Genomic DNA, 22,393 nt, shown 5'->3' with positions numbered 1-22,393 from the left:
TCTAAAAACGACTGCTAAAGGTTGTCGTTTAACCATGGTTTCAACGATAAGTAGTAAAAGTTGGGGTGCCAATAGCCACTCTAAATTTTTTTTCCTACCTTTGTTTACAGAAGCTCGTCTCATTCTTCTTTGTCTCACTCTTATTGATAAACTCTATCTCTGTCTCTCCCTCTCATTGATCTGTCTCTCACTCTCACTAAGTAAACTTTATCTTTGTCTTGACTCCGTTGCTCTCTAGTCGTTCTTCTCTCTTTCTCTCTCTGTCGAATCTATCTCTCTTTAAGTTTCGATCTAGAAGATCAACTCTCTAAGTTTCGATCTAGAGAGATTGATCAACTCTCTCTCTGTTGAATCTCTTTCTCTATGATCGACTCTCTCTAAGTTTCGATTTGCAAATTTTAGGGCAGAATCGATCGGAGTTTGATCGAAGGTTTTAGTGATTTGTTGGATCTCCCTCCCTTTGCTTGGTTTGTGATCGAATCTTCAGGTATATTAAAGTTTTTTATTGAATCTCTGATTTTCCTTAATTAATTTAGGGTTTCAAACGTTTTCTTCAATGTTAAATCATGTTTTAGGGTTTTGTTTGGTTCTGTTGCAAGCTGCAATTAGATCCCTTGTTCTTAACAATAAGATGGAGTTTGGTTATGGAGTTTTATATCATGATCTAGTTCTTACATCTCTTTAATTTCAGTTTTGAACATGAGTTCTTACCTTTCTTACCCTTCTTTAAGCTCAATTTTAGATCTGATTATCTTTCATATTTATCAATTTGAGATTTGACTATACCTCTTTTTCTGAAAATTTTAGAAGATCTATTACTTTTTTCAATTTTGTTTGCAATTTTTTTTTTCTTCAATTCCACTCATTAACATTGGCTCTGCTCAAATTCAGTGGGATCTATGTCGTTTATAAAATCAATTACTAATTAAAACAATGCAGCCAAACCAGATTCTGAAAATCAGTTACCATGATCTAATTCTGACAATCTTAAATCAATTACTATAAATAAATAAAAAGTTCGCAAAAATGATATTCTTTATCTAGATTCTAAAATCAGTTGTTAAAAATAATATAGTCAACATGAGATTCTAAAATCAGTTTCCATAACCTAATTCTAATTAACAATAAACAAATAAGTCAGAACCTAAATCAAAATCTAACAATTGGAACCTAACTCCCCTTCAAATTACTCATTTTTCAATGGTGAACACTAATTCACCAAAACCTTAAGCAACAATGACCTACTAAATCCAAATGATGCTTGTTGTCTAGATTTTAATTTCTTCTTTAAAGCATTATAGGTATGCCTCAAGAATATATATATTCCTCGTCTGAGTTTTGTTGGCCCTGGTTATGAAATATTATATATTTGTTAATTGCAGATTTTTGAAAGCAAGAAATTTCAAAATTGATAAAGCAAAACACATGTGGGCTGAAATGATTCAGTGGAGGAAGGATTTTGGTGCTGACACTATTCTAGAGGTATTTTGGTCCTAGTTTTAGACTTTTATGGAGCAGTGTCCCAAATCCCAATCACTTACATTCCTGGAATTGTTCTGATTAGTTGGAGTTGATGCACTCATAGTTATTCTTTATCGTGAATTAGTATGTCTCTTGTTCCAAGCTATAATATATACAAAGTAACTAACTTATGGATTCACAGGATAGGTGGGGTACATTTTCACTTGGATTTGAAATGGCGAATGGTCTAGCTCCATTTTCAAACATTGGCAAAAGAACAAAAGGTTACAACTAAAACTTTTCCAATGTTTCTTGCATGTATAAGAGAACTAAGATATGTTTTCGATATAATTGAGATGGTTCGATTGATATCTGTTTTGTGTGATATTATGACTTTCAAGTTTTATTTTTATACCATTTGGCACTATCTAGACTCATGACCAATGAACAAAAGACACAAACAACTGTATTACTGTCTGAAACCAACAACAAGTTTCACATTTGATAAGCCCCATAAATGGGGAAATATATATTTCACATACAATAGTTCATGTTAAGCATATAGCATTGAAATTGTCTCTTTAAAGAAATTGTTGTACACTATCAGATGAAACATTTTCAATCAAACGAATTACATTACTTTAATGCTTCACACAGATTTGATATGTGCTTGTGCTGGTGGATCGAATTACTTTATGGTTGTTGAATGATCTGAGTATATCTTTTTTTTTTTTTTTGTAATTAGAGTTTGATTGGTTTTGTTATGGTTTGTTGAGATTTGGTAATTAGGAAAATTGAAACTTGGACCAGACACCCAATTGAAGGATGTTTTTTTTCAAAAAATTGATTTGATTTATCTTACTTGAGCTAAAAGTGTTTTGTTTTTTTTCCTATTTCTGGAGTTCTAGATTATAAAGAAAAATGTTGGCAGGAAATAGCCTTTTTTACTTGATTTATTATGCTCTTCAAGTGCTCAAAGAAGATTTTGTCTGAATGTATTTATATTTGATTTCAAGATTTGATATACTTTTTCACATTGGCATTAACTTAGCCTCTTGTCGCAGAGAGTATGTGTGGCACTCAAGCTAATCCCCTAATATAGCCTCACCTAAGAGTCCAAGGAGTTCCTTTGATTTCACTAAGGCACTCACTTACTCAACAAAATGCTTACACACTTAGAAAGGGGGATCCACCATAGGTGTGATGAAGGAAAAAATGATTGAGTATGTATAGTTCATAGTTCTGTTCATGTCTTCATGATGTACGTTGTCTATGTGAAGATATGTATGTTTAGGAGAACTACATGCTTCTGTCCTTTGTAGGTATGCCAAAGAGGTACTTCAAAAGGAAATGCTTCCCCATGGTAGAGTTGAGGAATATTGTGAAATAAAGAAAGCTTATTATTTTGGGTAGGTTCTGCCTACCCTTGTCTCTTGTTATTGTCGTGCTTTACTCTTTGTTTAGAGCAATTGAATTTTCATTTTGATGTCGTGTTGTAAGCATTGGACTATTAATTGTGAGTGCATCCTATAGAAGCGTTATGTAATGTGGATTACATAACTGTGTTCTTGTTTTCAAGGACATATATTGATAAGAAATGCCCATTTACTGGCAATGTTTCCTTAGGGATGTCCATGGTGATTATCTTGCTTTTGACACAAGATTCTTTGAAGGATATTTTTATTTTTTGTTAGATCATTCTTCGAAAGCAAAATAGAATGTTTTCCTTTTGGAAGGATCATTACTAAAGGAGGTGCACATTGCTAGTTAAGACTTTTTGATAGACTAGGTCATAAGTTGCACACAAAATTTCTTGTTTTTGTTTTATTTGAACTTAAGTCAAAGCTTTACAAATTTCCTACTACTTTAGTGTTTAGCATTTTATCTAAATTTTGTGCACGTATGCTCAAACGTTTGTTTTAGAGGAGCTGGGAAATTCTTTATTTTTGTATTTTCCATTTAAGTTGATATATGGACTTTGTTGGTTTGATTGTTAAAAGATGGTTGGATGTTTGCTTCTTGCATTGAACTGTTTACACATTCATAGGTCAAAAGAGGCATCTATTTCCCCAACACCATAGAGTTAGTAAGTGTGGTAAGGTACTGTGGTGTTGTAATCACTCATGTTCTCCTGAAAAACTAATGCTGGAACCTAAAACACTAAAGTAGAAATGGTAAAGCCTGAAACATGAGGAGTTGCAGTCCAGGAAACAATATTGACTGCAACTAGAACCTTTGGGAAGTTCTAATATGTGGATAAGATGCACTTGGGGATTATTAGTTTGCCTTAACTGTAAATGCCTTTTTTTGGGGTCATATATGATTTCAAGTTGTCCAAGGTGGACGACCTTGGAAGTCATTTGATCCATGAGACCTCCTATCTTCTTCTTCATTTTCTGTGACCTAAGAAGTTAGGGGTCTATTTTTCGAAGATTCCTTATATAGATGGGATAGGGTCTGTAATTTAATGGAGTAGTAGATTGTAGTGTCTTCCTTGTAACATTTTATGGCTAGTCATCTTGGTCGTTTTCTATTGAATATATTTATACCTATAAAAAAAGGTTTAACAGAAATGTTGGCATTTGATGCCTAAAATGACAATTAATTTTATTGTTATTTTAGAATTGCACTCTGCTCTTTAATCAGACATTTCATATGTGGCTGTTGGACAGTTATGTCTTGTTGAGTCATTTAGATTGTCCCTGATTGTTTTTGAATGGGACTATTGTTACTGTAGTAAATAAGTAGTGTTTTTTTGCAGCAATTGTCTCTAAAACAAGAGGTAGAAGGTCTTCAAGACCTTGACCAGTCAGTAGAGATTTTGATTCGTTTGCTTTGTGCTGTTCCTGAGTGGGGAGAGAAAAATGTTCAGGTACTTAATCTATTTGTTTATATGACTGAAGGGGATCTATGGGGGATTTTATGGATGCTTTAGATAACTTCTCTCATTTTTAGGGACATCAATTCTAGTCTTGAATATATCTGAACAGTAGCCATGACTACTTTGAACTTGCTTCTTTTCCTACATCCTCATCTACGTGCCCTTTTTTGGTTGTGTTTATTGACTAATGTATTCTTAAACAACTTTCCATCATTTTTTAGTGTCATCTTTTTTGGTTGTTTTTTTTTTTTTTTAAATGTTCACTTCCCTAAGTCTCTTTATGGTTAATGGGGGTGGCTATTTAACATTTTTAACACCCAAACTTGGAAAAGATTTTTCTTGCTCACACTTCCTTTTTTTTTCCTACCGCGTATTTTTCAATGATATTACAGGGAAATTGCAAAACATCTCTCACTGCCCCTAGTGAAGCTTCATTGCAGCATGCTTGCAGAGGATGCAATAAAAGCAGCTGTTAAAAATTATGAAGCAAAGCGAGCCAAGTTGGGAGGGAGCGCCAATGCTGCACCTGTTGAGAACTCAACTGATGTTTGAATGAAAATTTACGTGTCAGAAATAGAGAGAGAAAAAAAACAAAACAGAAAAGAGAGAGAGAGAGAGAGAAAAAGTCTGGAGAAGAAGTGTATGATCTATAACCCATATGTCTCAATGATCTGCACTCGGTTATATGTTCCAGATTGTGGCAATTGCAAGTGCTGCATTGGACGTGTTTAAGAATGAAGCAAAGAAGATGGTGGTTGCACTAGTTGATATGCAATGTACTTTTGTTCCTCCCCAACGCTTCATCCGTTTAGTGCAGAGGAGGTATGTTCAATAATTATTTGTTTTCTATATATATATATATATATATTTTACTCCAAAATACGTACACACATCATCATCAACCCCTCATCCCAATTATTGGGGTCAGCAACATGAATCCTATATATCTGCATTACATGGCGTTTAATTACTTATAATCTTTTAATTACATGGGAGAGATACCAATAATAAAAGAATCTTAGAGGAAAATGAGGCAAAGTGATAGTACTAATGGGCAGAAATTTCACTGATTTAACTTGCAAATGGGAGAGATGCATGGCCATATATATAAGCCTCTTTACAAAACCGAGATTGACACGATTCCTCCCCCTAATTAACTATACTTAATACAAAATATGGGAAATGAAAAAGTCAAACATAGGATACACAATGCACGCTAAATGCTACTCCAAGTTTCAATGTTACCATGAGAAAATTCCAGCAAAGTCTCAATGATCCCAAACTGATCATCCCTATAGTTCCAAAATTCATATCTGATGTTGTGATTTTCATACATGTTGTTTATGCTCTCTCCTTATTTGAACATAATTAATTTGAAAATGTATATAATATGTGGTATTAACATTAAAAATGTTATCCAGGTATATTGAACTTGTTGTCATCAATGTATCTGTTGGTGTCTTTCGTATAATTAGGAAATTTGTGCAGAACCATCAAGTACCGGACTTGAGGACTCTTCAAGATGTGAGTGACTCTGTTACTAGGTAAGGTTCTCTCTCTCTCTCCCCCCCCCCTCTTTATAACATCCATCCGTCTTGTCTCGCACTATGTAGTGATTTCTATGTCTATTATTTTCTATGAAGGGCTGGTTATGGATCAGAAAGTGAAGTGAATGATGAAGCAGCAACAGTGAGTCTTGCAAATGATCTTGGTAGAGTAAACCGGGCTTCTACAAAAAGTACTGTCAAGCTTCAAGAGATTGGACCGAGGATGACTCTTCAACTCATTAAAGTTGAAGAAGGCTTGTGTTCTGGTGGAATCATATTCAGTGAATATGGTAAGTCAAATTTGCATGACTCCTGCTATCGATGCTTGTCACAAGCAATTGTAAACTATCCAATGATGCTTTGTTGTTTTGTTGGGCTTCTAGTTACAAATCCGATTAAATAGGATGAAAGCTTTTCCTCGACACACACATTGCTGTCTTTCTCCTCTGAAGAGTTCTCTTCCATGTGTTCGCTTTTTTATTTTCTTCTCCAAGAAACGAAGATGGGACAAACAAGCAGGAAAATCAGGAAAATGGGGAATCAGGCGAGGAAGATTAGTTCCAGTTGGCAACTCTAGAGACCAAGTGACAAGACTGCCCCGCCATTGTTATGATGCACATCGGACTTCCAAAGAATGTTCATGTTCATGCATCATTGATAAGTGTCTTCACCAAGGGATGATTTATGGAGTATGAGAGTTTCATAGTCCATCAAGGAAATACTAGCTTTCGGTTTTGTACCTTTAATAAAGGATTGATTCAGTTAATCGGCTTGATATAGGATGCATTTGAGTGCGTCTTTATAATTATTTGAGGAGCTCAAGCGAACATCAGTGTATGTTTCCAAATAATTCTACATGATTATGTAGTGTTAATAATTTAAATCGACATAAATTGGATTGGGTTGGAGAGTAACGAGGGGCATTTGAGTCTTTTCATGTTGTTAGTTGGGGTGTAGGTCATCAATGTCAACACATAGAGTTATCTTCAATATTCAGCAATATGTGAGGGGGGCAGGTGTAAAATAATTTTTTTTTAAAACAAAATATCCTATAGCGATGGTCGCCGACTGTTGCTATATCCTAATGCCGACAGTCGCTATATCCCAATTTTACTGTCATGGATTGTCGTTTTTCCCGACTGTCGTGGACAGTTGTTTTTTTTCGACTACTGTGGACAGTCGTTTTTTCCGACTGTTTTGGTCTGTCGCTTTTTAAAAATCACTCCTTTTAAAACGACTCTTTTTGCAACTGTAGGGGCAATCGTATTTTTAAAAAACGACTGTCTTGGACAGTCGTTTTTGACGCATTATAACGTAGTGTATCTTTGTCATTTGGGTGATTTTTATAAATTTTTACAAATTTTAGCGTGAGGTTTCTTTCATTCCTTGTGTGATTATTTCTAAGTTCCGAGGTCGTATTTTCCTAGTGTAGCGTGATCTCTAAGTTATCGTATTGTGTAGTGAACCTATGCGTATGTACTTGCTAAGTCGGGCGTAAGATGTAGCGATCCTAAGCGTGCGTAAATTTCTATGTCAAATCGTGACGAGTAGGGGGGATGAAAAGACTAGAACTGAAGGAATTAAGAACATTAGTCACAAGTCTTCGAGTTCTTTTATGCTCATCATTAGGAATCCACAACAACTGGATGACGAATTGTCGAATTAGGCAGATACAAAAATGGAATGTCTACAGATATGAACTCAATGGTGATTTAATTTATAATGAGTTCATATTATTAATACTACTAAACTCAACAATAATAAAATTTGAACTCGACGTTATATAAAACTAACATTCGTCTTCTCCAACAAGAAAATGACGGAAATTAAAAAAAAAAAAACATAAAAATGATAAAATCAAACTCTATTTTCATTTTCAAATCAAAATGAACCATAAATATCAGATTTTTATGTTAAAAACAATTCAACTACCCAATAAAAACCTAAATCAAACATGTCTCTCGATAAAACCCTTCAAAAATGCAGATTCTAGCTTATTCTATCTTCCCCGATGCAAATGGTGTCTCTTATGCAACGATTGGATGTCGGGAATCGAGTTATTTATTTATTTATGAAAATAGTGGTGAGTTCAAAAGTTCGGGTAGTTTGGGTGAAAATTTAAATGGTCTTGAGAGACCATTAGAAAGAAAAAGTTTACTAAATATCCCGTTCAACTAATAACAAAAACTTAGGGATTATTTAGAAAAAAGTCCCTCCACGAGGGTCCTTTTAAGTAATTTTCTCTTTATTTTTTTAAATATATAATGTCAATTCCTAATACGTAGCACTTTGTCCCCAACTCATATTAAAAATACTAATAATAAACGTTGCAATTTAACAACCAATTTAAAATAAAGAAAGAAAGTCTTGGTGAGGTGAACCACCATGCAAATGGCAATTATTCTACTTTATAAAAATAATAAAATAAATGTTGCAATTTGCATGGTTACGTCCTTATCAAATACCTCTAATTGAAGTCAAACTAATAACTGCAAAGTTCACTACTGATATGGGCATAAATTGAATCCTATTTTTTTAATATAGATATTCATGATTTATTTCATCATAAAAAAAAAAAAATGTCCAAATCAATTAACTAGAAATGATCTAGTATCAATCTGGATGACTTTTATTCTCGACGATCCAAAAAATCATGGAAGATATATGGGCTGGTCTGTGAATTGCCCGATTTAAATCGGGCTTCAAAATCCTACTCGAAGCCCTGATCGTCTAAATGGTTGGGCTCGGAGGCTCCCAAAGCTGAGCTTGAACCTAAGCATGAATGGGCCAATTACTTTTACCTGATATTTAAATGGGCCTAGTACTACTACCCGAACTGTCCATAATAGTCTGGGCTGGTCTAGATCAAAACACAGCCCATCAACAGACCTATTGAATGAAGAAAACTGTTTCAAGAAAAAACAAAGAATAAAAATGTGCAGTTGCGTATCCCAAGGAAAAAGATCTGTGATTCCTTGTACATGCCACATCATCCGAGTATTGACCGAGTGAAGACTTTGTAGTTAGAAAATCAGCACTCGTTAAAGGGTAATTATGGACTCTTTAGTACACAATTTATCAAATATTAAAAAGGATTTGTGAAGCGAAAATACTATAATTATCCTTTTAATAATTTTTGAAGTTAATAAAAAAACGTGTTCATTTGAAAATATTTGAGCTACTCTTATGTTTTATAATTAATGATATTCACCCTAACTATGGTCATCTCTTATAGATTAATTAAAAAAATAAAAAACTTATTTGTCATATCAAAGCTAGTAATTTTTAAATCACATAGATTTATTAATAACTAAATAAATTGGCTTTGTATATTAGATTTATTAAAATATATAAATTATTTTAAATTTTAAATAATTAAAACATAATTTGAAAACTCGACTTGAATGTTCATTGAATTGATTCAAATCAAAATTAGCAAGTCGACACAAATGAATCAAATAAAATTATATTAAATTTATGAATAATTTTTAATAAATAACATATTTATTTTTTATTTTTCTCAAAAATATTAATAATTAAATAAATTGATTAAGTTTTTTATTTGAGTCCCTATATTTTTAGATCAAACACTTTGTAAAGTTGTTAAAGGGGTATTTCAGATATTTTTTTATTAAAAAACTTTAAAAAATTCTTAATAAATTAATATTTTATTAAATAAGACTTAAATGGTCAGAATTCTTTATTAAGGGATTATTCGGCACAAATTCTCAATAAAGAATTCTTCAAAGTCATTCTCCCCATATAATATATTACTTTTAAAAGCAAAATTATAATCTCTAGTGGAAGGGCGAGATGTGAAGGTATTTCGATATATGTATAGAAGTCTTTACTATTACCTAGAAAATCTGTTTTTCACCTAACCACCAAGTGGTGGTTTGACATTGAGCTTAGAAAATTTTCTATTTTATTTTAAATTTTTTGAAAAATAAAAATCATTTTATAAATGATAATTTGGGTGAATTACTATTTCATGCCCTGTAAATGAGAAAATGAGTTATTTACGATTCTGATCACTTTTCATTTTAATTATCAAATTGAATAATCACATTTTTATTTTAAAAAAAATTCAGAACGAAGTGACTATTTCGCAGGTTCAAAGTGAAATAGTCACTTTAAAAATCTTGGAATTCGTTATTGTTCACGTTTTGATAATTAATATGAACAGTGAGCTGGAATTGTAAATTCATCCAAAGTTGATCACTTTTTTCTAAATATCTCTAATAATTAACTATCCATGTGGATCGACAGATGATGATCAGATCTCAAACCAATATTCAAAGGACAATCCTTGCTGTCAGCTATGTTGAAATGTCTCCAGCAAAGTAACGTGTACTAACCTATTTAAAATACTTATTTATGTCTCCTATCTTCACATGGCGCCTAAAAGGCTAAAAGTTTCTATTTGAAATTTAAAAGTTTCGAAAAAGAAATAATTAATTAGCCATGTGAATGACATTTATAAAGTTAAAGTTCCAAAAATAAAGAAAAATATCTCAGATCTGATGTTAGGATGGTTTAAAAGAAAAAGACTAAAAAAAAAAAAAAACCTGAGAACTCTTTATTTTTAACAATTTTAAAACTTTTGAAAACCTTTTATTTTCATAGCTCATAATAAAATAGATGCCTAATATTTTTATTTTCTCTTACTCAAAGTTTCGACATCGACATGGCTGTTTAATTAAGGCTATTTCATGATCATCATCTTCATCATATTAGTTATGCTGAAGAAATCTTATTTCTCAATTCAATCTTTTAAAATCATGTTTTCTATATATTTATATCGACTCTCACTATCTTAATCCACGTTCTCTTGGAGCTTCTTAACTATCACAATTCAGCTTGATGTGATCTTAAGTTGGTTTGGATTAATTGTTTATCAAACATGGTAGATAATATCTAAATTTTTTAAAAGAACTACTTGTAAAAACATTTTATTTTTGTATTGGTAGTCGTAAAAACTTTGTATCATAGGTTATCTAAACCTAGCAAAAATTTAAGTTACTTAATACCAGAATCGACTTGAAAATCAACCTTGTGAATTTTGACCTCAACTGGCTACCATATGCAATTTAGTCCATCAGAAACAACGTTCTACACTATCGAGCATATAAATAGACTACGTCGTTAAGAAGAAGCCATCCACAACACAACGTGAAAAAAATCCATATTTGACGGTCCAAGGTTGTCGAATTTCATAAAATTTGATAGACCAAGGCATCAAAATTTTCATTGTCGAATTTTTGTTTTCAACAAATCAAAACCATCAAATTAATTGAGGATGGGAAAAATGTGATTCTAAACCGTCAAATGTAGGAAAGATCAAGAATTTCAACAGCGCTGGCCATCCAAATTTAATTTCTAAAATTCATGGGCCTTGACCTGTTGATTTTTTCATTTCTCATGTAATGCAACAAGGCTCCCACACAAACATCATTTCTATTAATGGTTTCTTCAAGAGAATGAAATGGGGATTCAATTGTTCCTTGAATCCATAAAAAATATGACTCACCTTAGTCAAAATTTCTATATCTCATGATAATATTTTCACTTATTCTCTTTTTATATTTAAAAAAAAAATAAAATCTAACATGCAAATTAAACTAAAAGAACTAAATCCAAAAATAGTAAATGATGATTTGGTAATTCCAGCAAGCAAATATATCCATAAAGAAATATATAAAAGTAAAATAAAATATTTCTACACACCTTAACTTTATAGAAATAGGTTTCGAGTGTCAAACCATGGTTGTGTTTAATAACTTAATGGCGTAAGGTGTGGAATATGGATTGCACCAACTCTCTTTCACAAGTGAATATTTTTTTTTTACAGAAAATGATTATAATAAGGAGTGACAGTACCTTATGTATTGGGATAGGTGTCGGTTGGTGCCCTATTAGCGATGGCTGTCCTACACGGAGAAAATCCTCCTTGTTACATGGATTTGAATGTGGAGGTTGAGGATTTGACATATCTTTTTCCCATGTTAACCATTTGAATCATGCAAATTCATGTAAAAATAAATTCATGGATTACCTATTAGATGTGTAAGAAAGACTCCAAGTAAGAAAAAGATATGGTAAGGAAATTCAAAATTTTAAAAAAATGTATTTAATCAAATACTTTATATGCCACACCTTCCAAGACCTTATTTGATAATGACAGTGGAGGATAATCCAACTAATAGTTGCAAATGCAAAGTAAATAAACAATCATTTAAAGAAAGAGTAAGAACACTATGTTCATAACACGAGATTTTACGTGGTTCACCCAAAACCTACGTCCATGGAGGTTTGAGCCTTAGAACTCGATTTCATTATAAAGAAAATGAGACACCTCGATATAAAAGAGTCATCTTTATCACTTAGCTTCACCTTCTTCTAGATCTCAATTTTTTCAAACCTCTCAATGTCTCTTCTTTTGGTTTTCTCTCTTTTTCTACTCTCTTATCTAGAAAAGACTTATACTTGGAGTTAGTCTTAAAACAAAAGAAAACGAAGTCCCTTTTAAAAGCATCACAAAGTGAGTCACTTTACAAAAGTTACAAGTTCAACCCAAATTATCTTGAATCGATTAAAAAACACACACACACACACACTTGGATCGAGTCCAACATGTTTTTAGTAATACTCCAACAATCTCCACCTTGACGAAAAAACTCTTCAACCCTTGAATACTTTAGAACCTCGATATATTTATAACACATCCACCTTAACGAAAAACCTTCCATCTCTATGTACCTCAAATGGGAAGTGTCTTCCAATATTAATAATCAATGAGATTAAACAAGTTCAAGTAATGCTCGAACTTGTCCTTTATAATTGACTTAATTAGAGAGATCTTCCTCACTTGTCACTAGTGTAAAGTGCACTTCATCCTTCCATCCATACCTTTGAGATGATATGATGTTTCTTTTTGGCCTTCCTTGGGTTATGTTAGAAGGATGATCTTTTTATTATTGTTGTTCTTCCCTACCGAATATGTTATCCTCATCAAATTGAATTTGAGATTCTTTCCTTCTAGTCTTTTCCGTGCTAATAAGAATTTCGATAATTATTTTATCTTGAACAATCAATTTTTCACCATCAACTTTCTTGAATTCTCCCTGTAGACACCTCATTTTTGTCTATGCCGAGCCCAAAAACACTAAAGACCTTCTGAGAAGGGACTTGACTCAAGACAATGTTTAATGGTTGTAAGAATTACTTGTTGAGCCAACAAATAATTGTATTTTAATGATTTTGATCTGCTATGAAGGTAACCAATGACCAGGTTTAATTTTTCACCTTACCAAAGGTTACCAATGGCCAAATTAATAAAATGCATTGTATAGAGGCAACCAATGGTCAAGTTTCATTTTTTAGCTTGGCCATAAGTTACCAATGGCTAAAAGAAATATATTGCATAGTATGAAGGTGATCAATGACCAGAAGGAAAATTTGCACTGGTTGTTGATTACTTAAGACTAATTTTGTTAGACAATTTTAAACCCTATGTGCCTTTGAATTTGTTAAGATTAATTACCCTTTAACCCATTTCTTAATTGTTTTTCCCTCAAAAAAATCTCCCTATTTTACCTTTTTACCCATAGCTTAAGTCCTTAATAAATCCATCACCAAGGTTCTTTGGTAAAATCTCATTTTCTTCTAACAAGGACCCTAGGTCAATTTGATCCCCACGTGAGTGTAATAACTACCCTAACCTTAAGTTGTTAGAGCCTAATATAGGTAATTTACACTTATGCCCCATAAGTCTATCCTCAATCCTAGAACAGTCAATGTAATTAGACTAAATTCTAGAGGTGTTGACAACTTTGTCCAACCCATATAATTCATTAGAATTTGTGAGCAAAGATTAGATTAACCCTACATTGTTAGAAAATTAGTTGAGCTAAATGACATTAATACCCAAAATCCTCATCCATATTTACATGTCATCTAGCCTAATTCTCTACGATCTGACCCAAAGACAAAGACATAAGACTCTTTTACCCTCCTCAAAGAATTCTCTAGAAACTAAGACCTTTTGCAATCCTATCATCTTGATCATCATGATTGGTGAGGTCTTAGGTGAGTGAAAGACCTTTAAGTCTAATGAGAGTAGAGTTCATTTATATTTTATATAGAGGTTTTGTTGTAAATATTGAGAACTTTAAGATTTGGGACAAGTTTAAGCCTAAGGGTCTTCCAAACTCCTATCCAAGGCAATAGGGAGAGGTCAAGATGATCTAAAATTATGTTCAATGTCATACTCCTGATTTAGGATTAGATTTTCCCAAATATCGAAGGTGGAGCAAAAAATAATTAAAAAATACATAGAGTTTCCCATAAAAATTAGACTTATGAAAATACGATATACGTTTATTCGACATAATTTCTCCTAAAAATTGGATTTATGAGAAATTTTCACCTGTAGAAATATACTTGTATAATCAAAATCCATATATCCACAACCTTCCAACTATCATACCATAACGAATATACATCACTTAAAAACATACTATAATTACAACAAAAAAATGTATATAGATCAACTACATATCTCATATTAATCAACAGTTGTTAACGTCATAAACATTAGTTCTCTCTCTCTGGACATATACATACAAAATATACAACACACATGATGCTAATATATACAAGGAAGTTTAAAACTACATATAATAATTTTACTAAACTCAAATCTCAACTTACATATAACAGAACTAATGTTCATCATCCTGATCTTACGATCCCTCTATATAATGTTCTTCATCAAGAATATGCATCTCGGTAGTTGAGACATCTGTAATATTTTGTTCGTAGGGTGAGTAATATGGAAGTTACTAAATAATAAAGCCATATTTCAAATTAATAGTTCTAATATGAATGAATAAACAAGTTAATCTATTATAAATAATGCAGGTTTTTAAATAAATAAACAAAACAAATAACACTCGAAACATACTAATCTTTAATAAAATAGTAACGAAATATCTCCACCTCATAATAAAATGAAAGAAACATAAACATGTCATAAAAATATTAATCATGGTGGTGTATGCGATAAGAATGACAAGGTACATGACCAATACAAAAATGTCGATTTGAATATCGATGCTCTAGTACTTAACCAGTGTGGAACTCACCGTTAGTTCCTGATTTTATGGTCGTTCTAACAATTTATCATAATTGGTTGACCGTGTTTTCCGACTCAAGTTGGTTGTTGATCATTAACGAAGACCAATCATTTGATTATTATTGATTGTACACCGTCATAATTACATCACATGCTTTATTACATAGTCCTCAAAAGTACTTTAAACGTGAAAATTCCTCAACACAAACATATACAGCCGAGAATCCCATTCTCGATTATAAACAATTGAGTTTTTTATTCTCAATTTCAAATTTAAACTTAAACATTTTTTTTAATAGATAATTACTAAATAAAAATATATTTTTAAATATATGGCGTCTTAATAGTTTTTAAAATAAACAATCTACGAAAATTACTATGAAAATCAATTTGTGAAACAAAATGATTTTTTGTTTACACTCACCCAAATTCATTTATTTTTATTTTAGGATATTTAAATATCAAAGAAAAGATATAACACGAATTATTCTACAATTCAATGCATGAATTTTGAATTTAAATCATAACAAATTTGAAACTAAATATCAAAATTAAAATAAAATAGATTTCATTTAAAACTATACTATGAATTTGAAATTATAAGTTTCCTACCTTTGCAACTAGGTTTTTCGTGTTCTTACGAAAAAAATGATTTTTCTAATTAATTTTCTTGGCGATTCGATCAAATAATCAAGTAACTAAGTAGATCTCGAAGTCGTAGATATTTTCTTTTTCAATGTCAAATATTTAAATGCGTTTAAATATCGATTGAACGTAATGTGTGCGAACCCACTTTCGAATTCACTCGTATCTATCTCGATTTCAATGTTACAAGTATAATAAACATCGACTTATTTTTTACTTTATAATAATATAAATTTTATATTATAATATATAAATTAATACAGTTGTTGTATCACAAATTCAAACACCTTTTAATTCATAATATTTTATTGTATAATATAATAATATATAATATAATATAATATAATAATATATAATATAATATAATATAATAATTTTTATTTTTATTTTAATTACATTCTACCCCCTTTAACATTTCAAAATTTTCAAATCTATCATTTTTTTTATAATAAATAATTATAATTAAACTCATTTTTAATAAAATAATTTATTTTAATAATTTAATAATATAAATATAAATATAAATAAATAATATTATTTTTTTCCATATATTTTTCTTTTCTCCATTATGTCCGTTATATTATACTAATGTGAATTGTGTATCTCAGATTTTCAAAGTTCTTCACTGATTTTACTCTATTGATCAAAATACTCTTTATGCCCTAAGTTTTCTTAATAAAATTGAATTTTCATAATTTATCATATTAAACTCGAATTTAAGTATGCTGATAATCTAAGTTATATTTGTTGATACTTTTGAATTCAATGATAACGTTCGTTTGACTAAAAGAGCTTCCTATAAATATTTTTGTTTTATGTAGTTCGACTAAATATTTTAATTCTTTGATAATAATAATGATAAGGTTCTCTAAACTATACATTTCATTTAGTAAAATTTTCTTCTAAAAATTGTTATTTTAGATTGATAATATCATAATTTATTTTTAATAATTTATTTATTTTCTAATAGGAAATAAGTTAATATAGTTGACTTAATTTCTTAATATACGTAATAAATTTCATAGTGTTACATTTAAACTCCCCCAAATCTCTTTAAGTCTTCCTATTCTCTCAAAATTTCTCTGAAAATCTATAGAAGCTCAACCCAAGATGAAAGAAGAAGAAGATACAAGGAGATACCTCTATCACTTAGCTTCACTTTCTTCTAAATCTCAATCTTACAAAACCTTTCAACCTCTCCTCTCTTGAATTTTCTCTTTTTCTTTAGATAATAGTTGAACCTTGAGTTAGTCGTAAAAGAAAAGAAAACAAAACCCCTTTTAAAAGCACCACAAAGTGGCTCACTTACATAAATTACAACCCCAACCCAAAATTATCCTGGATTGATCTAAAAACACACACACTTGGATCGGGTGTTTTGAGTCATACCTTAACATTCTAACCATTAAATTACTTCAATACTACAATCAATTTGCTTCTTTGTGTCTTTGATTGATGATCTAGACACCTCAATAGATCCTCAATAAAAATCCCATACCAAATTATGAACAATACCAAAGAACTAAAATTAGGTATACCGAATCCTAAGTTGCTCTCAAGATAAACGTATCATCATTATCATTATTAAGGGCATAAAGATACTTTCATTGGTCCGTATATTATACTTTGCTCGTTCATTTATAATCCTATAAAAAAGTTACTTAAGAAAGGGATCTCTACCTACTATTTTAAATAATACTCAAAAACCCGTCTAAATAATTCACGAAAATTTGATAACCATTTTTTTTAGAATAATGATTTTCTAGCTATAAAGTCAATACTCGGCACATGTGGCAAGGACGCGGAACCATAGATAGTTTCCTCGGGATATGCATCAGCACTCATTTTTTAATTCTCTCTTAATTATAATATTTGTGTGTTATAATAAAAATTGGTGTGCCAATATAATCTTTCTTAAAATATTGGCAGTAACCTGCCATGCGAATGGTGTTTAATAATTATAAAAGATTTTCCTAAAAAAAAAATTTACGTAACGAGGATCACATTCTTATAAACAAATAAGAATTGAAGGCTATATATAACCAAGTGTAAGAGAGCTACACTACACTCACCAAGAAACTAAAGAAGAAAGGAGGAGAAGAAGAAGAACATGGCTGTTGTTTCAGAAATGGAGTTCGGTTGGATAAAGGAGTTGAAGGAATTCGATGATTCCAAGATGGGAGTGAAAACCCTAGTTGACAATGGTATCACCACCATTCCTCGAATCTTCCATCATCCACCCGAATTCCTATCTGATCTTAAACCACTTGCCTGTTCTTCAGATTTGGGAATCCCCATAATCGATCTCTCTGGTTTGAATTCACCAGCTCAACGTTTCAAAATCGTTGATCAAGTAAGGGAATCATGTCGTACGTGGGGATTCTTCCACGTCATCAACCATGGTATCTCTCTGGAAGAAATTAATGAGACCATCGATGCTGTCAGATCGTATCATGAGCAGCCTATGGAGATAAAGATGGAAGACCATGGGATGGATAAGAAGGTATCATTCTACACGAATCCCAATATTTCTAAATCTAAGGCTGTAAATTGGAAGGACAGTATGAGGGTGTTGATGGCCCCAGGCCCACCAGAAATAGAGAGTATTCCTATGGTGTGTAGGAAGGAAATGGTGGCGTGGGAGAAGCATACCATGAGATTAACTGAGACTCTGATGGAAGTTGTGTGTGAAGGGTTGGGTGTGAATTCAAGTAGATTGAAAGATCTGAGCTGTTTGGATGCAAGGAAAATGTCGACCCACTTCTATCCATACTGTCCAGAACCGGAACTAACGCTGGGGATTAACCCACACTCGGACAGACACATTTTGACTTTATTGCTTCGGAGTCAAAATTCCTGTGGAGGGCTTCAGGTCAAACATGGTCAAGGTTGGGTGAATGCCGATCCTGTATCAGGTGGTATCACTGTTAATGTAGGAGACCTTCTTCAGGTAAACTCGACTCAATAAAATTTCATATTAAACCGATTCCTCCGAGTCAAATTGGTTATATAAATATGTATAACGAGTCAATGTTAATGATACTCTAACTCACTACTCAGTCAAGTTATATAGAAGTTGGAAAATGCTGAAATGACAAAAAGAATTTACTGCGATTCTCACAAGTCTGACGTGGGATGTGTTCATAATCATAGATGTGTTTTCTCGTGATACACGTAAAAAATCATCTATGATTATGTATGCATGTCTAAGTCAGAATTGTGAGAATCACAATAAATAGTGTGTCACCCCAGCACGACTCATATAAGTTATGTAAGTAAAGATTCTTTTGATGGATGTGAAAAAGTACAAAAGAGAATTACTCTTAATTTACAAACCTTAAAAAAATGGAAATAATCTTTTAAAAACTGAATCAATAGTCAAATAGAGAGATTTGAGAATATGTTAAATTCTTAAGATCATGATTTTATCTTTATTCAATTTGGTTGGATCGATTTATGTTTATTTAAAAATTTAAAAAATATATAAATAAAATCCAATCAAATCATTGGTTTTACCAAATTTTAAATCGATGATCGATAAGTATTATCAACTTAGCTAATAAATTTAATGAAAAATGCGGGATTGCCTTTAAATATAAAGTCAGTAGACTCATGAAATTGATTACACACATATAATATTCTCAATTTGACTAGGTCAACTCCTAAATTATCAATTTGATTCAACTCGGAGGATATCTGAGTCAAGTTGAGTTAATTTTTGGTGAACAAATGCCTGTATGATATTTCCATAAAATTTTTTATTTTTTTATTTTTACAATTCTGCCATTAACTAAATGTATTCTAGTCCTTCAACCACTGAAAAAGCAAGAGCATTATTTTCCTAGAAATGGTTGCTAAAGCTGTTGAAGGCAGTTAGTTTTGGGTGTATTTTAAAATACTTTTTAAAAGCCCACAACAAGAAGGCAAACCCAGTCCCCGTCATGTTGACTCGGTGAGTAGAAGCACACATTGAGTCAAGAGCCCATAATTATTTGAAACTCCTACCAAATATGAGTTAACGTATGGCTGAGTTCAAAGTGAAACTTGTGATTTGTAAATAAATTTCTTTCTTGAGATGCACAAATTAAACTTAGTTTAATTTCTATACATTTTATTTTGTTATATATAGATATTGTCCAACGATGAGTACAAGAGTGTGGTGCATCGGGTCTTGGCTAATCCGTCTCGAGATCCGAGAATCTCGATTGGTGTTTTCTTCAGTCCAGGCAAAAATGGAGAAACAGATTACTATGGACCTTTGCCAGAACTATTATCGCCAGAAAAACCACCACTCTATCGGAATTTTACAATGCCAGAGATACATAAGCAAGCTCAGATCATTGATGCGTGTGTCAAAGAGTTGGTGGACTCATTTAAATTGGGAGATACCACAAACGAAGGAGCATGATATTTATGGAATCTTGGAAAATATTTTTTTAAGAAAATATTTTCTATGAAAGCAAATTTTTATGACTTTGGTATTTTGGAAGCCAAGGTATAAAAATTGTCTTTTCTAGTAAAATAATTTTTTAGAAAATATTTTCAAAGAAAGTATTATGAAATCTTGCATGCATGCATGCATTAGGTGTTGGGCTTGGGGTTAAGGTTTTTTATTTTTATTTTTAAATAATAGAAGTTTGGGTACTGTTATTATATTATGGGCTGGATTACTGAAGAATAATTTCAATGTTAGGTTTCATTTTTATTTTTATGTAAGCATGCAATGGATTAATGTATGTGTGGAATGTATTAATTCAATAAATTCTCTCAATTATGCATATAATTATCTTTTGATCTGACTTGTGAGGCAATTTTGTAATTTCCCCTCTATATATATAATATAATATATAGTTGTATGGAATGTCGAATATCGTTTAGAATATTGTTGTATAACGAGTCAGCTCAAATATCAATCCAGTTTAAAAATCATAGTACAGATGGAATTTAACGGTTAAATATGACTTATTTAAAGAACATCAAGAAGAAAACGAGTGATGGTTGAGCAAATTTGCTCATTGACCAACATCGTTTTGACATGTGGCACTCATGATTTTATAAGCAAATATAAGAGAATTTCTTTCTCCTGCCTATGGTAAAATATATCAAAATTTCCTAATAAGATCGTCTTTTCACATTCAAAAATATAATCCAATACAAAAAATGTTACAGAGGATGAAATTCTATGAATTTCAACAAAAATTAAAAAAAAAAAAAAAAAAATTATATTTTACTATTGTATTTTAATTTTAAATTTGGGTACTCAATATCCCTCCATTTTCAGTACCATTGATCAAATTCAAAAAAATTTGGCTTTTTTTTTTTTACCATGAATTTTTTCATGAAATCTTGGAGGACAGTTGTGGTGTACGATTGCTAATATGATAATCTATGTGCATTCCACAATACTTGTTAAGATTGGAGACCTTCTTCAGGTAATTTCGACTCAATGGAATTTCCAATTGACTCGTTTTTTAAACTCACTAAGCCTACTCCTCGGGGTCAAATTGGATTTATGTATAACAAGTTGATATTCAGCTCAGTTATAAGAAGATATATTTAATTAACTCATATGTTCACACACAATCTGGATCCTTCAAATTGTGATAGTCGGCAATTAAGATAGATCTTAGAGATCCTTGATGTATTCTAGTAATGTGTCTTATACCATAATAATATTACCACATCATTATGTTATGAATGATTATCACCCTAAGTGATCTTATAATATGATGTGACTTTACAATGAAATCACTTACATTGTACATTTATAACATAATGGTGTGGTAATATCACAGTCCTATTATATTTAACTTCACCGTGGCGATTTCTACATCAACGAATTGACACAACTTTGAGGATATTCGAGTCTAGTTAAATTTTGGTGAACAAATGGTTGTATCATATTTTGATAATTATTTTAGATAATTTGACAATTACTAGATGTATTTTAGTCAATAACAGCCAAAACAAGCAAGAGCGAATGCACTGAGAAAAAATAGTTTTTAAGTTTTTAGTTTCTCCTTATCCTTGTAAAAGTTTGGAAGCTATTTAAGGCAGTTTGTTTCGAGTCTTTTTTTATTTATTTAAATTTTTTGTATCTTCTAAGAAATTGAACCAAACAAAAAAAGAGTCGTGATGATAATATGATTCGCCATGTGGCAGACTTAATCGACTCCTTGATGCGGACAAGTTCAGGAATCGTAGTTGTGTGCACCTTGGGGTACACTTTTTATGGAAAAATGCAATCATGTATCCCAAGGCGTACAGATCTATAATTCTCAAACTTGTTCACGTTAGGGCCACCTGACGAGTCATATTATCAGGACTCAACAAAAAATTTAAATCCTCAAATACTTTTAATAGCCAAAAATGGAAAGTAAACCTGGTCGGATAACTGCTTTATGTTTAGGGAGATTCTATTGTCACACAAACTTTTTCTTAAGAACACCCCATTTCATATGAAATCATTAGCAAATATATTGGAGTGTTACTAGTAAGAGTTGGTGTGGAAATAGAAGTTCTCTATATTTAAAATGGAGGCTTCTACAGAGAGGTCGCCATCAAGTTGACTTGGTCAGTAGATCACCCAAATTCTTAAGAAATTTCAGCAAATAATTTGCGGTAGATGAAGTTGTGAAGAAGAATATGAGAGATATCTTTGATTCTGCTGCGAGGAAATTCGTGCTATGAAATCATTCCCGATATAAATGGATTGAATTTATG

General features: G+C 31.5%; 2 protein-coding genes and 1 long non-coding RNA gene across 4 annotated transcripts; all 3 read left to right on the top strand.

Annotated features, from left to right (window-relative positions):
- Positions 1–259: 259 nt before the first annotated feature.
- On the top strand, positions 260–4,371 carry LOC147400103 (uncharacterized). 2 transcript variants are annotated; one of them, XR_015179527.1, is made up of 3 exons: positions 260–487; positions 1,383–1,482; positions 1,669–4,371. It is a non-coding gene; the product is annotated as an uncharacterized LOC147400103 (long non-coding RNA). The 2 variants fall into 2 exon arrangements; XR_015179528.1 differs by having other exon boundaries at positions 1,664–4,371.
- A 231-nt stretch (positions 4,372–4,602) lies between these two features.
- On the top strand, positions 4,603–6,803 carry LOC147400102 (peter Pan-like protein). Its single transcript, XM_086445709.1, has 3 exons — positions 4,603–5,164; positions 5,764–5,886; positions 5,986–6,803. The coding sequence occupies exons 1-3, from the start codon at positions 5,028–5,030 to the stop codon at positions 6,290–6,292; spliced, it is 567 nt and encodes a 188-aa protein (XP_086301835.1). The 5' UTR covers positions 4,603–5,027; the 3' UTR covers positions 6,293–6,803.
- A 10,951-nt stretch (positions 6,804–17,754) lies between these two features.
- LOC147400101 (1-aminocyclopropane-1-carboxylate oxidase homolog 6-like) lies at positions 17,755–20,408 on the top strand. The gene is made up of 2 exons (XM_086446645.1): positions 17,755–18,620; positions 19,800–20,408. Exons 1-2 carry the CDS (start codon positions 17,781–17,783, stop codon positions 20,076–20,078), a joined length of 1,119 nt encoding a protein of 372 aa, XP_086302771.1. The 5' UTR covers positions 17,755–17,780; the 3' UTR covers positions 20,079–20,408.
- Positions 20,409–22,393: the final 1,985 nt, after the last annotated feature.

The sequence above is a fragment of the Akebia trifoliata genome, chromosome 6 (assembly GCF_017979445.1).
Source record: "Akebia trifoliata isolate Shusen 1 chromosome 6, ASM1797944v1, whole genome shotgun sequence".
Classification (NCBI taxonomy): domain Eukaryota; kingdom Viridiplantae; phylum Streptophyta; class Magnoliopsida; order Ranunculales; family Lardizabalaceae; genus Akebia; species Akebia trifoliata.
This window is presented reverse-complemented; position numbering and strand designations above follow the sequence as displayed.

Excerpts from the sequence above, each read along its gene's own strand:
- LOC147400101 (XM_086446645.1), top strand. The coding sequence starts at position 17,781 with ATGGCTGTTGTTTCAGAAATGGAGTTCGGTTGGATAAAGGAGTTGAAG. Across the intron at positions 18,621-19,799 it reads ATGTAGGAGACCTTCTTCAG|ATATTGTCCAACGATGAGTA; the intron begins GTAAACTCGACT and ends TGTTATATATAG.
- LOC147400102 (XM_086445709.1), top strand. The coding sequence starts at position 5,028 with ATGTTCCAGATTGTGGCAATTGCAAGTGCTGCATTGGACGTGTTTAAG. Across the intron at positions 5,165-5,763 it reads ATCCGTTTAGTGCAGAGGAG|GTATATTGAACTTGTTGTCA; the intron begins GTATGTTCAATA and ends AATGTTATCCAG. Across the intron at positions 5,887-5,985 it reads GTGAGTGACTCTGTTACTAG|GGCTGGTTATGGATCAGAAA; the intron begins GTAAGGTTCTCT and ends TTTTCTATGAAG.